This window comes from Gadus macrocephalus, chromosome 15, assembly GCF_031168955.1.
Source record: "Gadus macrocephalus chromosome 15, ASM3116895v1".
Taxonomy (NCBI): Eukaryota; Metazoa; Chordata; class Actinopteri; order Gadiformes; family Gadidae; genus Gadus; species Gadus macrocephalus.
The window spans coordinates 17,383,089-17,399,205 of NC_082396.1; the positions used below are offsets into that span (position 1 = coordinate 17,383,089).

Genomic DNA, 16,117 nt, shown 5'->3' on the forward strand with positions numbered 1-16,117 from the left:
TCTCTCTCTCTCTCTCTCTCTCTCTCTCTCTTTCTCTTTCTCTCTCTCTTTCTCTCTTTCTTTCTCTCTTTCTCTCTCTCTGTCTTTCTCCCCTTCCCGCACAGTGTCCAACTCGTGGCAGGTGGTCTCAACGGGAGGGGCGGTGGTCCAGGGGGGCTACGGCCACAGCAGTGTGTACGACCGGGCCAGTGGCTACGTGTTCCTCCACGGGGGCTACAAGAGCCTGAGCAGCAGCAAGTACGGCCTGGTAGACCACCTGTACCGCTACCACGTCCACTCACGTACCTGGTGAGAGCATACACATCATTCACACATATAAACATAAACACACATATAAACAAACACACACACACACACCATACCCACATTCCCACATTCACACATCCATCCATCCATCCATCCATCCATCCATCCATCCATCCATCGATCCATCGATCCATCCATCCATCCATCCATCCATCCATCCATCCATCCATCCATCCATCCATCCATACATCCATACATACATACATACATACATCCATCCATCCATACATACATACATACATACATACATACATACATACATACATACATACATATTAACATTCACCATACATACATATAAATATAAACATATATACACGCACATACATACCATACATACATGCATATAAATACAAGTACATATAACATAAATGCTTATAAACATACCGGTATATGTAAACATACCGGTATATATATATATATATATATATATCTATATATATATATAGATATATATATATATAAAAACATACAGGCACACATATATATAAACATACAGGCACACAAATTAACAAATACACACACCCTTTACTGCGTACGTTGGAGGGAGGTTTACTTGTCTGGTATTCGGTAATGTTTGCTGTTGAATGCCTAATGACCACACTCTGTGTGCCGTGTATACACACTCTGTACACATCTGGATCCTCGTTTAAATGCGTCCGTATGTTTGTTTGGGTGCTTGAGTGTGTTTGTGGTGGTCTGTCATGCGCGTATCATTTCCATCGGCCCACTCAACCACGTCTGTGTGCTGCAGACGTTAACCGAGTTCCCAGGTATCCAATGCTGAAACACGATATTGCTATTTCTTGTGGCATAACAAGAAAAGACGAAAAAGGAGAACCCACCTCCCCCGACATGCGCATCGGCACGTGCGCGTCCCCCCGGTTCCAACATTAGCGCCGTCACTGGTGTAAAAGAGTCTGTTTTGATCGAAGGGAGTCATGAAATATTCATGACTGCACATGGCGCTTGGAGTGCGTAACAATGCATTGAAGTTACCAGTAAATATAGACAATCGCGAGTCAGAAAAGAAACCCCACAACAATACACAACAATACACCAGGCCCCGTAGAGGAACAGAGAGGGGATGCATCTGCGTCTTGCTGTTTTTGCACCATGCCGTTCGAGGTCTCAGTGGCGGTGGTTGGTGTGCACTGACAGGAGGGGACCCAGAGACAGACTCTCTCCCATGGGGAGGCTGCAGGCCCGGACCCCTCCTATCACACACCGCTCCTTGTGCACACACCAGCGGGCCGGATGGGCACCACACCCACGTTGATGAATGCAGAAATGAAGTATGGATTATTGTGGTGGATTAGGTAGAGCATAGAAGGTTCATAGATACACGTCTATGATTGCTTGCTTACAAAACAAATACAAACACGTGCGTACGCAGGACACGCAAGCGTGCACACAACATAGGCGATCGTGCGCTATCACACATTCAGAGTGTCTCAGATTGACTCTCGCTTTCCAACCAGAATGTGTTCTCAGGATGCTAAGCCATTCAAGGCATGTTGTCTGTAAGCCAATAACTTATTTATAGTCCAAAATATCGTTTGGAAGGAACGTCAACACTCTAACCCGCCTTCAAGGTCTAAAATAACTATGACTTAATGAGGCATTTATAACTTTGTAACTTTTCTCATCAGAGCCCTCTAGAAAATCACACAAAGTGTAACCAATCATTGCAGTGTGATAGGTTATATCCCAAAAACTCCTATAAAGAAGTTATTTATCTCTGATTGATTTACATTGGGCCTTAATATTGGTAATGCATAGCAATCAATTCATCAAGATGTCATCTGCTCAGTTGAAACTCCAATTCTTTCTGGCCTTTGGTCCAGCTCTCGGTAGAGGAGGCTCTGAGCTCGCTCTGTGTCAGTAAACCCGTCCTCTCATCACAGATTCTGTAGCAGCTAATAAAAGACCAGGTGTGGACATTGTGGCAGAGAAAGTATCCTGACATGGCGACGTGGCTGTCCCCTCAGTGACCCTGAGCTAACCTGCTGGACAGCTTTAGAGGGGGTGAGGGAGAGGAGGGGGTTTCCATTGGGTGGATCGATACCCTATCACATTATCACTGCACCGTCACGAGGCATTCTGGGGCCTCAGCAGGCGTGCCGGGGTCGCTCATGTCTGGGAGCTAAACTGCTACGGGCGACTGGATATCCATTCCAGTTGTTCCCCGCTATGTGACCTCTGACCCCTGCCAGTCCACACTCTGCAGATTGAGACCTCCTATGTTGTGTATGTGTGTGTGTGCGTGTGTGTGTGTGTGTGTGTGTGTGTGTGTGTGTGTGTGTGTGTGTGTGTGTGTGTGTGTGTGTGTGTGTGTGTGTATGTTTGTGTGTGTGTGTGTGTGTGTGTGTGTGTGTGTGGGCTCAGCCTTGTGAATGAACAGTTGGTACGAAGGGCAGGCACCACGGGACGGGTCAAATATCCAGACAGATACCATTAATAACACGGCACCATGCACACATCCATAAGCACCCCCACACATACACACAAAGACACACACACACACACACACACACACACACACACACACACACACACACACACACACACACACACACACACACACACACACACACACACACACACACACACACACACACACACACTCGCATACATGCACACACACAGAGGCAGAAGCCCACCTTACAACTAAACAGAGGAACATATGCGTCATGTTTATCTATTAGAGAAACCTTGAACTATCCCTCTCTCTTGTGTGTTTTTGTCTCTACATGACTCACGACTCAATGTGTTCCAGTAAATAACACATGGATGCGTTGTTGCACATATATTTGTGTCTCTGTTTGTGTGTGCATCCGTACCCTTTCTGCCTTGCATGAAGTTTTATCCTTGTTCCTAACCTTGTTGGTGTATGTGTGTGTGTGTGTGTGTGTGTGTGTGTGTGTGTGTGTGTGTGTGTGTGTGTGTGTGTGTGTGTGTGTGTGCGTGCATACGTGTGTGCATGCGTGTCCAGGCTGATCCTCAGGGAGAGTGGTCAGGCGAGGTACCTCCACTCTGCGGTGCTCGTCAGCGGCACAATGCTGGTGTTCGGCGGGAACACTCACAATGACACGTCACTAAGCAACGGAGCCAAATGCTTCTCTGCCGACTTCCTGGCCTATGACATAGGTAGGGATGCTGAACACCGAGACGCAGCTGTGACACATTCACTCCTTCATTCATTGTCCCCCTGGATCTAATGTAATTCATAATTCATGTGAGACTGTTTAGTGCAGTGACAAGGCCCCCTCCCCAAATAACATAAAACAAACAAAAACACTTTTGAAATATAGCTAATTTCATGAATTCCATGTGGAAGAGCAGAGGAAAATGCTATTGGAGTCGAGGTTTGTAATTCAGATGAGACAGATATGCAGCACTGGGTGGCGAATTTCAGTCTGTCTCTCTCTCTCTCTCTCTCTCTCACTCTCACTCTCACTCTCACTCTCACTCTCACTCTCACTCTCACTCTCACTCTCTCTTCTCATGGAGGACTGGTGAGGAGGCAATATTTAAGTGCAGTCGGTTATTCTTTTAGTGAAAAGATCCCATCCAGTTTGTTTAATACTGTCTCAATGGGGTTATCAATAGACCGTTCTACATCTGCGGCAGCCATCTTTGATGTTCTTGAGAAATGCATCTATGACGCGCCTTCACCATCATCATATTTATCCCACCTCATGATAGATACACGGTTGTAAATGGTCGGTCTGTCTCGTACCAGGCAGAAATCATTTTGTGCGGGAGGGGAGCCAGACTGCAGAGCCAATTAAACATGAACTTTGGTTCGGATTGGTCTGGTTCCCAGCATACACCATAGGCTAGATGGGGAGGGTTGAATATCCCCCGAGGAGAGAGCGATAGGAGGGTGCACAAAGAAGGACAGGTATATGAAGGGGGAGCAGAACAGATAGCAGCACAGTGGGAAACCAAAAGAGCAGTGGTAGGATCGAACAGAAGGAGGAGAAGGAAAGGGCATTTTCCCTGTGACATTGTGTCTCACAGTGATTCCCTTTAATCAATATAGTCATAGAAAAATGTAAGTAAGTTTGTTCTTATCCTAGCTATCTTTGTTAGATACAGGGGGTGGGTTAACCTAGCGATTGTAAGTGCTTTGCACTTGTTTCTATGAACAACCTAACTGTACCCACAACGATATATTGTTTCTCCTTCTTCTGACTTCTTCTTATTGTAAGTCGCTTTGGATGAAAGCGTCTGCTAAATGCCCTTAATGTAAATGTTATGAAATGAACTGGTCCATTGGATGGACAAAGAATTCGTAGGGCCCTATTTAGCGGCCTGAAGACCGCTAAATTAAAGAGCTGTAATGAGAGACATCAGAAAAGCAAAAAAGAGTGCCGGAGAATGTGATTTTGAAATTCAACAAACAAATATCCTCCCCTGCTTCTCTCTTGCCGTCCAGTATGTTTCTCTGCCATAGAGGAGTGTTCCCCGACCGAGCCTTACGACCCCAACTTAGATTTACACAGCGCATTTCACTCACTCGTAGCTGACACATGTCCAAGGTGTTATTTACAAATTTCACTAAATAACTCTTCACTCTTAACACGTATTTGCAGTAGCTATACTACGTTTTGGTCAGTGAACGATGAATGAGTCAGTAAATATTAAATCAGTTAGATTTCTGAAAAAGCATATCCAACACGGTTTAAGTCAATGGGGCCTATCTTGCACCCAGCGCAATTGACTTTCTACATGACGCATGCATTGTTGCCAGTTTGCACCCGGCACAAAGCTGATTTTCCCCCGCAGCAAACTCGCGCCACATGAGTTGCGCCCTGAGAGGCGTCTCAGCGAAAAGCAGAGATATGTTCCGGCGCAAATGATACATGGTGCTATCTTACAGATCGATAAAGCAGTTGCGCAACTGACCGAAAAAAAAGGAAGACCAAAATCTTCCTGGATTTTATTACAAAGCCTCATACATGTTCACATTGAATTTGCATTGCATTTCTCTGGGTTGTTCACAAACTAGTCAGGCTACACCCTCCCCTTACTCAGTTCTGTTCGCTTTGCATTGGTGGAAGTGAGTAGGGGAGAGGTTAAGTAGAGACTTCAGATTGGACTGTTTGACTTTAGAGTTACCGTCATGTTTTGTATTTATTTTTTTACCATTATTGTTTTATAGGGACAAACATTAACAAATTTCTCCTTCAGGGGATTGATAAAGTTCTATCTATTGAACAGAAAGAAACGCTTGGTCATACTTTACACACTTTACCACAGCATTGGCCTACTGAATGCGACAGATATATTTTAAGCATTGGACTGAATGCCACATAAATATAAATTTATGTTTTTGCACGTTTACAATTTCAGGGAAAAGTATATGCCTCTACTGGTGTTGCTTAGGCTAATTTTCACTGCCTTTTGAGGCAGTGTTGTTTCGGAATATAAGTATTAAGGGCCAATAATGCTTACTATCATACATTAGTCACCATGTCTCTGGACACATTTGTATGCAGTCACATGTTAATATACCCCCCCCCCTTTGGATTGTGGATTTTTTTTTTTACATAGGGGCTGAATGAATGAACACTGTAGTAGTGTGTGAATGAATTAAAATAATAATAATAACAATAATAAACTCGAGCAAAGTAGGCTATATCCCAGCCTTCCAAAACAAAATCTCGTTTTAGGGTAAATTATAACGTTGGCTAAGTTATTTGGAAAAGAACAGCTGATACAGCGGTAATAAGTTGTACTTTTAAATCAATGCCTATGCAAACACTGTACAGCAAAAACATATTTTCTTGAAACAGACATCGTGTACAAGCCCATAACTTTTAGGGTTGATGAGTATTTGATTGTGAGAAAACATAGTTTTATCGCGAGTGAGTGTTAAAAAGAATGAATGAATCAGGCTACTTCCGGGCAACCCTTTTTAGATATGCGTCGGGCGCAAGAGTCATTTATCTGTTGCTATAATAGCAACATTGCCATAGAACCGCTCACAAAGCTACTTGCGTTTGGCGCTTCTCACTTTAAATAGGGCCCAATGTATGAACAACGAGTTGGTAAATAGTCAATGTGTTTTTAGTTTTATAATACACATTTCATATGTTTCACACACACACACACACACACACACACACACACACACACACACACACACACACACACACACACACACACACACACACACACACACACACACACACACACACACACACACACACACACACACAACCTATCTCTGTGTATCAGGCCGTTAATATCCCTGATCTTGGGATATTAAACACACACTCACAAATGGCCACACACATGCGTTAATCCTGGGATATTAGACACGATGCACACACATGTTCAGCACCGCATGCCGGGCCTGCGTCTCTGAGTGAACGAGAGGGGGGGCCAGCAGCCAATAAATCAGTAGGGGAATCTGCAGATACAAGCATTAATAAATAAGTCATGGTAGGTGGGAGAAGGAGACCACAGGGTTTTATCGCACCCAGACAACATGAAGCACGCACACACACACACACAATATGCAGAGGGGTAGTTACGAGGCCTGAGGACCGAGAAAGAAACAGAGAGATAGATGGATAGAAAATGTGAAAATGTGTCTCCCCATCTCCCTTCCTCTCCGCATCTCTCCTTTTCCTTTCCCATCTCCCTTCTCTCCTCTCCGCATTGCCCTCCTCTCCCCTTCTCCCTCCTCCTCCCCCTCTCCTCTGCTCCTTTCCCGATCCCTCCTCCACCTCTCCCCATCTCTCCCCTCCTCCTCTCCCCATCTCTCCCCTCCACCTCTCCCCATCTCTCCCCTCCTCTTCTCCCCATCTCTCCCCTCCACCTTTCCCCATCTCTCCCCTCCTCCTCTCCCCATCTCTCCCCTCCTCCTCTCCCCATCTCTCCCCTCCTCCTCTCCCCATCTCTCCCCTCCTCCTCTCCCCATCTCTCCCCTCCTCCTCTCCCCATCTCCATCCTCCTCACCATCTGCCCTCCTCCTCTCCCCTCCACCTCACCCCATTTCACCACCTCCTCCACATCTCCCTCCTCCTCCCCACCTCGCCACATCTCCCCCGCTCCTCCCATCGCCCCTCCTCCTCCCCATCCTCCGCAGGAGATATTTAATTAGTTGCACCTGTGGAACACCTCATTGCTTGTGCATCCCTCCTCCTCCTCCGTTTCTTAATGTGCTCTCCCCATGCCCCCAACCCCACCCCTTCTCTCACTGCTAATTTGGTTTTGTTTTGCCACACTAACCTTGGGAGTGGAGAGGCGGCCGTCATTGGTTTCTGTCGCTTTTTTCCCCCCACAGCCCGCTGCCACGCATTAGATCCAGAGCCACACAGAAGGCTCTTTTCATTTGGATCTAATTCTACCGCCCCCTCCCCCCCATCCACACACACACACACACACACACACACACACACACACACACACACACACACACACACACACACACACACACACACACACACACACACACACACACACACACACACACACACACACACATCCATCCATTACGGCCCCCAGCACCCCCTCCCAATGCTTCTAATTAGATTGGAGGATTGGGGGGAGATGAACTCTAATTAAAGCCCTCTCCATTCTACCTTCCAAAGCACTGACGCGCATCTGCAAGCGCTCACACGCACACACACACGCACATACACACAAACACAAACGCACACATACATGCACATACACGTGCGCACACACATCAGACACATTCTCAAGTTAATGCACTCACACTCACACACACACAAAACCAGTGATGTGCATTCAAGGTATTTTTCTCACCCAAATCCGCATATTTCTGTAACAGCAGCGGACCGCTGTTCGACCCAGCGATTATAAGAGAAAGAAAGAAAAGAAAAGAAAGACAATTTGACCGGTGTGCTGCTTCCCAGCCCGCTATTATCTAATGATGACTTCGCCCTCCCTGCCACCCTGTGGCCATTTACGGTCTTTCTAAGACTAAACAAACGTAGTTATTCACCTTGGTCTAAATTAGAGATTTTCTTCAAAAGATGAAACAAGGGCATGAAATGGGTAAAACACAGGCCTATTAGCCTCTTACTGGGCTGTTTTTTTTATGAGTTGAAATGCGGAGAAAATGGAAGCCGTAGCATCGCGCGTGGCCTCATTGTGTGTGCAGCTGGAAACTGCAATTGCGATGTAATAAATCATTTTGTTTCTCTTATGAAGCTGACTTGCGGAGAACAATATAGTAGCTATTATTTAATTTGCCTCACTTGTTGCTTACCTTTGAAGCACCTTTGAGTGCAGCCTGTTATTGGTTATCTCGATCAATGACCTGAAGCACACCGTGCGTAGTAAGTGTCTGACTTTAGTGTAGAACAGGATCCATTATTTAGGCAAAACGTTCACAGACCAGCGGAAATAGTACTGCGGCGAGAAATACTAATTTGCGTCTGATCATAAATAACAAATACACAAATACACAAATACATAGACTTAATAAAACACGTATCTATTCTGAAATAAATGATAATAAAATGTGTATGTAAGGTACATAGTATATTACATGCACATATAGTCTTCCCAACAAGACAACTTTCATACGCCCACACTTACGCCTTGTTCAGACTAGATGCGTCCGTCGACGGATGGGGGATTTTTAACGTATCCATTTGATCTTCCAGGTTGTATTACAAAGGCGATTTCATTGGACAGTGTCCGTGCGTATATTTGCATAACACAGTCCGATTGGCCGACGGATCCGTTGCTGCCTGAAAAGTTGAACATTTCTATACTTTTTGACACAGAACGGACGGACCCACAATGCATTTCGCGAGCGCCCCATGCAAAGTCAATGAGATCCGTCGATGGACGGAGGTAGTGTGAACAAGGTGTCACATGCATGAAAAACAGCGCACAAAAACACAACTGCACATGGCATGACGAGCAGTGCAACAATCACACACACACACACACACACACTAATTTAAAAAAGCCTAAAGCCATGCCTTGGTACATTTATGGGCCGCTCACCTCACCTAACCCACACTCCCTCCCCTACCCTCATCTCATCCCCACTCCCGTTCTCTCCTCACCTGTCTCCCCCCACCTTCCTCTCCTCCCCCCCACCACCACCCCCCACTGTCCTCAGCTCCTCCCATTACTGCCCCCATCGTCCTTGCACCCCCCCACCCCCCATCCTTTCTCCATCTCCCTCGCCATGCATTATTAACAGAGCCTTTTCTCATTTCCTGGGAGGAAATGAAAATGTGTGTGTGTGTCTGTGTTTGTGTTAAGGAGTGTATGTGTGTTTGTGTGTTTATGAGAGTAATTCTGGAGAAGTGTGTGTGTGTTTTGTTGAGTGTATCTGAGTTGAGGAATGTGTGTGTGTTTGTGTGTAAGCAGCACCTGAACTGGAATGGAAAATACAATTTATGTTCTGATCTTCATCAGAAGCCATTTTTTCACATTATTATCAACACTTATATTCACGTTTGCTTTTTCTTTTTTTTTTATATTCACGTTTGCTTTTTTTGAGAAGAGGCGGACTTGAATTGACCTACTGCAGACATCCAGTTTTATAGATTGCAACTTCTAAGTACAAGTCCTCTAGGAAAAAAAACTCTTCACCACCCACCGTTTAGCCCTGACTGTTATTACAGACACATTTTATGGGGCTGAGTCTCTGCAATTGGCTTGTAAAGCACAATGGTTGACGTTAATGCGATTGACTTTTGAGCTCTCTACTTGCGATGCTGTCACCGGCAGAGCTGATTGGATGGACTCCCACGTCCTTACGCGGTGTCATCTGTCGTATTGCTTTCTCCCTTTTTTTAAACGAGTGCTTCCAATTAGCCCATCGCTTAACGAGGTCGTTAGCAACCTGGCCTCCTCTTGTAACCAAAAATCGCTTGCTCCGCAGTCGTGTCTTTGGGTGGGCTCATCTCCCTAAACGGCAACTATTCAGAGGGAACACACAAACAAGCACACACCGCCCAAAACGCACACACACACACACACACACACATAGTCGCTAATTTACATGTTTTTTTAATGGGATCACAAAGGGTTCATTAAAATGTCAAGATAACTGTTAAGTAGAGAGAGGGAAATATTTTACAGCTCTAGAGGGAGAGAGAGAGAGAGAGAGAGAGAGAGAGAGAGAGAGAGAGAGAGAGAGAGAGAGAGAGAGAGAGAGAGAGATTAACATGCTTATTTACTTAAGACCACTTACAGTTTATCTCCCTCACCTTATGATTAGCTTCGATTTGAGAGGGTTAGGGTTAGGCCAGGCTAAGGGTGTCAGGTTTGCATATCAATTTGAGCACCTCTCTGTGAAGGATAACTGCACCGTGTATCCCACACCTCGCTGCTCCTCTTCATGGGCAATTGTGTGCTCAGGATACAGATTTTGTGAACTTCATGCGGTGGCTGAAACTACTGATGTATATGTTGGCGTCATCTCCAAGGATGAATATTTCCTGGAGAGAGAGTAATATTGCTTCCTTACCACCTTCTGGGAGTAAGGAGAAATGATGCACCAAATAAGATTGTCAAACTAAATCATCATACTTGGTCTCTAATGCTGCATTGTCTGTTTCCTTATTTTTTTCCCTTGAATAATTTAGCATTCACGACTTGATGTATGTTTTACGTGTGTATCTGTGTGTGTGTGTTAGTTTGTGTGTGACTGTGTAAATAACGGTGTGTTTGTTTGTGTGTGTGTCTGTGTGGTTGTATTTGTAACTGTGTGTGTACCTGTTTGTGTGTGAAACTGTGTATGTGTGTTAGTGTGTGTTTGCGTGTGTCTGTTTGAGTAACTGTGTTTGTTTGTGTGTCTGTGTGAGTAACGATGCATTTTTTTGTGTGTGTGTTTGTGTATAACTGTGTGTGTGTATTTGTGTGTGTGTGTGTGTGTGTGTGTGTGTGTGTGTATGTGTGTGTCCACAGCCTGCGATAGCTGGAAAGTTCTCCCCAGGCCGGGTCTCCACAGGGATGCCAACCGGTTTGGCCATTCGGCTGTGGTGAAGAACGGGTGAGTTAAAACCCCCACTCTACCCGGTAATACCATCAAAGACACAATACAATGAGTTCAACTTCCTTCAACTCATTCTTGAAGTTCTCTATAAAAACAAGGACTTAATATGTATTCCTGTATCATCTCTCTCTGCCAACCTGTGGTGCAGTTGGGTCGTTGGGATAGGTGTTGAAACATCTCTTAAAAACATTTATTTTGGTTTCTGCTGTTCTGACCTTGAGGCCTCCTTCTCTGTTGTACTTTCTCCTGGTTCTCTCTCAACGCCTCTGTTATGTTTAGAAGTGCAGGCCATGTGTCATCCAGTTCTTTCGACTGATCCCTGCGTCTAACTTTACAAGTTTTCCTTTACCTTGTTCTGGCAGTATCCTTCTTTATGCTATCTATAGTGAGGTGCCAAAACAGCTCCCTTGTCTTACCCTCACCATGATACATGCTGCTCCTTTTTTAAATCTCTGTGCGTTATGTAAGTTTGTTTCCCTCAGGAAGTCCCGAAACAATCATCAGTCATCATTTCCAACACACTTCTTGCACGATTTGAGTCATTTACAGTGCCCCTATTTTACATACAATTTGGGAATTACAAGTGTCGCCCAGTTTGTGAAATTATTTTCCAAATCCTTCAGAAAGGAGATTTATAGCACAGAGCTTAACAGTGGCTCACTGTAAATAAAATCCTGAAAAAAACACCTAAGACATCCGCGTGAGAGGTTTTCTTCTCTCTGCGAGAATCTAGAGTTGATCGCATACATGAATGACTTAAATACTTGCCTTTGACTTAACTACTGTTAAAGTGTAGCTAACTACAGTAGCACTGGCTACTACTTCTTATAATGAATTATGTTATTGTGTGTATGTATTTTATTTTGTCGATTTTTGTATATTGGTCAATAGTGTCCTTTTCCAATCTTTAAACTACAAGTCCTATTCTGCTTTTGCTTTTTTGTATTTAACAAAGCCTTTTCCTCACCTTGGCCAGGGACTACCGATGGAAAATATCCTCTTGGCTTGAGAGAAGTCTCCCTTCTCTCAATAGAGCTCCACCAAACAGTAACTTTGAGTCTGTGCCCTCAGCTCCGTGTTCATCTTCGGGGGGTTCTCCGGGCTGCTTCTGAACGACTTGCTGGCCTACACCCCCCCCTCCTGCCTGGCATGGGCTGACGCCGACGCCTGTGCCACCGCCGGGCCGGGAGTCCGCTGCCACTGGGTCAAAGGTCAATGTGTCCCCTGGGAGCCCCACCTGGCCGCCGACGTGGTGCCCGCCCCCTTCTGCCCCCTGCGCCCGGGTACGTCCCCGGTCACCCTGAGTGCATCTTTGTATCTCTACTCTCTCTCTCTCTCTCTCTCTCTCTCTCTCTCTCTCTCTCTCTCTCTCTCTCTCTCTCTCTCTCTCTCTCTCTCTCGCTCCTTTTTCCTCCCATTCAAACACGCTTTATTGGCAAAATAAACATTTAATTGTGGCTTAATCAATTCAACAGAACATTTGAGACATAGAATACGATAAGGTGAAACCAAGTTACATATTGCAGACCTCTCTGCCTCTCTCTCTGGTGATTCATTCATCTGTCTTTATTTCTCTTCAATGCAGTACGATAAATCACTCTGAAAAGCGACATTCAAAATTGACACCCAGAAGGCTTAATCTTTTTGTGAGACTAACTAATTGTACAGAATTGGCCTCTGAAGTTTGTTTGCGTGCTGAAATGGAGGGCAGAGCAAGAGGTCAGGGCAACAACAATTACCTCATTCCAGAGCAATTAGCACAGGGCTAAGAAAATAAGTCCCCATCTTTCTTGCAACCCTCACCTTGCACGCCAATGCAGCCAGATAGAGAGCTCTTAGGTTGATTCACAACATACATTCCTTCTTCTGCTTCGTCTTGGGCAGACCTAGGGCAGGTGTATTCATAAGGTTTTCGTCATAAGGAAGTCTGTCTGATGTTTTGAGCTAAAGCGCTAGTCTGTCCTTTCAGACTAGCATTTAGCTGTATTTATACCCGTATTGTTTCTATTATTCTTGTATTTGTGTCTATGCAAGTTGCCATTTATTGATATCCAAATGTCTATTGACTTGGCTGGTGAGTGAGTGGATCATGTCTTTGGATAATTTAGAACCACAGTTCTTAGTCTCCAGAGGTAATATCATACATTTTTCACAAATGTAGCAATCTTGCTCACCTTCCAAGCTCCAACCCCTCCCCAACTTCCAATTTCACCACGATTTCTACATTTTTTTGATGACTTAACTGGACACCTGCTCTGAACGGATCTGTCTGGAAAGATAAATGTCTTGTCCAAGTAAGTTTGAACAAAAGCAGACACCTGTCCTCAGCTACTTCCCAAGGCAGACGCTCAATAATACCACAGGGATCTCTATATTACCCTGACGATGCAATTGGCGTTCTTTGGTGCCTTCTTGCTTGATCAGCACTCTAATGATTAGCAGCGGAAGCCATGCATCTGTATTAGATTTATACAAATGAAATCTATTCTTGATTTCTTTCTGGTGATATTACAAAAAAAAAAGTCAAGACTTTAACTATGAATGACGTCACAAAGCACTTCAAACTTTGCAGTGCTGAGGAAACCTAAGGGACAGATGTCTTGCCATCTCACTGGTTAAGATGAAAATGATAACTTTTCTGCCCAGCCGGTAACAACCAAACGGTCCTGTAACAACTGAACAGTGTTGCTGCTTCCAATAATAACTATCAGCACTATTACTGTCCTCTTGATTCTCACTCTATAGCGGGAGGTTTGGGATTCAGCTCATAGTATCTGCTGCATGCATGGGTTTAGCTTAATTGCTTTAAGGTGCTGTTGGTAAGGTTTGAGAAGAACTTATTAGAAATGCTGCAGCCATCTGCCAGCTATTAGTAATATGAGTGATTTAAATGCTCTCGGATGATATTGGTTCTGGTTGGCTTTGCATCCTTGCTAAGCGTCGAGGGGTCCCTGAAAAAGACACCTAACCCTAGCTGCTCCTGATGAGGTGGTGGTCCCCTTGCATGGTTGACCCCGCTGTCGGTGTGTGAAGGGGGCATTTATGGGTGAACGTGAGGCCCTTTTTGTAAAGCAGTTTGAGTTGCCCCCCCCCCAGCTCGTGTTGTGGACACGTTCCAGACCAGGCCCTCGACGAGCCGTTGACACCCATTAGGCTACATTTTATTTCAAACAAGTGTTGAGCAGTTCCCATAGCTCTATCTTGGTTTGTCCAACCAAGTAAATGTATGCAAATTGCCTTGGCTAGCTATTTTTCTCCAATAGTGGAACCAAAAACGAACCAATGAACAAGTTTTGATTCTGTGTTCAATCTCCACTGCGTGTGCTCACAGACTTCTAGGCTGAGGTGCACAGTAAAGACACCTTGATTGGGGCTCTGTAAGGTAGTTTCCATTTCATACATGAATTGCACTTCAACAATACACCACAGCAAATTAATACAATGCACTTTCCTCTTCCAGAAAGCACAGACGAGCAGTGTTTCCGCTTCTCCGACTGCGCCAGCTGCACTGCCAACACATGGTTATGTCAGTGGTGTGAAGACAGGAAGTGCATGTCTGCCTCCAACAACTGCACTGTGGTGAGTCCATCTGGCCACTAGGGGCAGTGTCCACACACCTCTAAGACATGCAATTCTTCATTTGCAACTGACGTCACAGCTAATTAAAATTCGTAACCAAACCGGAAGTCGGCCATCCTGGTAGGAAAGCAATCACAACATTGCGATCCGCTACACGTGTTTCAGTCACATTAGAGTGGAGGTCATTCAATCGCAAAGTGCGTATCTAACCTCAATTGTTTTGCTATTATATTCTTTTGTTTGGCTAATAATGCCTACCAGTTGTGAAGTCCATGTCACAAACTGGCACGTAGGGTATGACCTTCACGTACGCTGGAAGAAGCCAGCGATTTCCCACATCAGTGCATGTGCGAGCGCCATTGATTCTCGAAGAACTCCAAGTAGCCCACAGCATTGCACCGACATGGGAACAGCACTCATCCAGCCAAGCCATACAATCACAGTGTGTCGCTAAAACAACTCTGGCATTCTGAGCTAAAAACAATGACCTTAGCGGCGTATCCCTGGCCCTTTAGGAGTGATTTACCTAAAAATAAAAGACGTGGTAGTTCGCTATGTCAGGGTAATCTACGCTCGGTAAAAGGGCCTGATTAGATTAGATTAGATTAGATTCAACTTTATTGTCATTGCACAAGTAAGGACAACCAGTACAATGAAATGCAGTTTAGCCTCTAACCAGTAGTGCAATCAATAAAACGTTTTTGTTAAAGCAGCGCTATAAGAATAATAATAATGATCCCCGCTAAAATCCGACTTTTTCAGTTTGTAGGGATCGAAACCTAACAGGTTAAATTTCTGCTGGTATCTGCCGGTACCGCTTACATTTGAGAAACATTCAGACATTTGTATCGCACTATTGGGTTCGCTGGTAGAAGACGCCATTTTGATCGCATGTGTTTTCCTACCAAGATGGCTGCCGTCGTGACGTAAGCACTTTTTACGTCATTTTGATCACGTGGTTGCAAGCGAAGAATAACATGCCTTGTCATTGTTCATGCTTTACCAGATACATAGATTGATTTTCTTAATCGATTCCTTGGTCGGTACAAGAGGGTAAGTGCGGCCATGGTTTATTCAAAGCAAGACGACAGAGATGATTTGATCATTTTTAATCAAATTCATTTTTTATTTATTAACATAACAATTTTGCAATTCATAGCTTCCAGTAAGATCAATACAATCAATGTTATAAGTGTAATATACGAGAGATGTTCTAGAAAGAAG

At 44.6% G+C, this 16,117-nt stretch overlaps 1 protein-coding gene across 2 annotated transcripts in view; it reads left to right on the forward strand.

Annotated features, from left to right (window-relative positions):
- The window catches only part of atrnl1a (attractin-like 1a), a 222,208-nt gene that overhangs the window by 44,078 nt on the left and 162,013 nt on the right, over positions 1–16,117 (forward strand). For both annotated transcript variants that reach the window (XM_060073933.1, XM_060073934.1), the window contains exons 9-13: positions 105–288; positions 3,302–3,456; positions 11,227–11,311; positions 12,386–12,597; positions 14,775–14,893. In XM_060073933.1, coding sequence (XP_059929916.1) covers positions 105–288; positions 3,302–3,456; positions 11,227–11,311; positions 12,386–12,597; positions 14,775–14,893 — 755 coding nt within the window. The remainder of the gene's footprint in view (positions 1–104; positions 289–3,301; positions 3,457–11,226; positions 11,312–12,385; positions 12,598–14,774; positions 14,894–16,117) is intronic.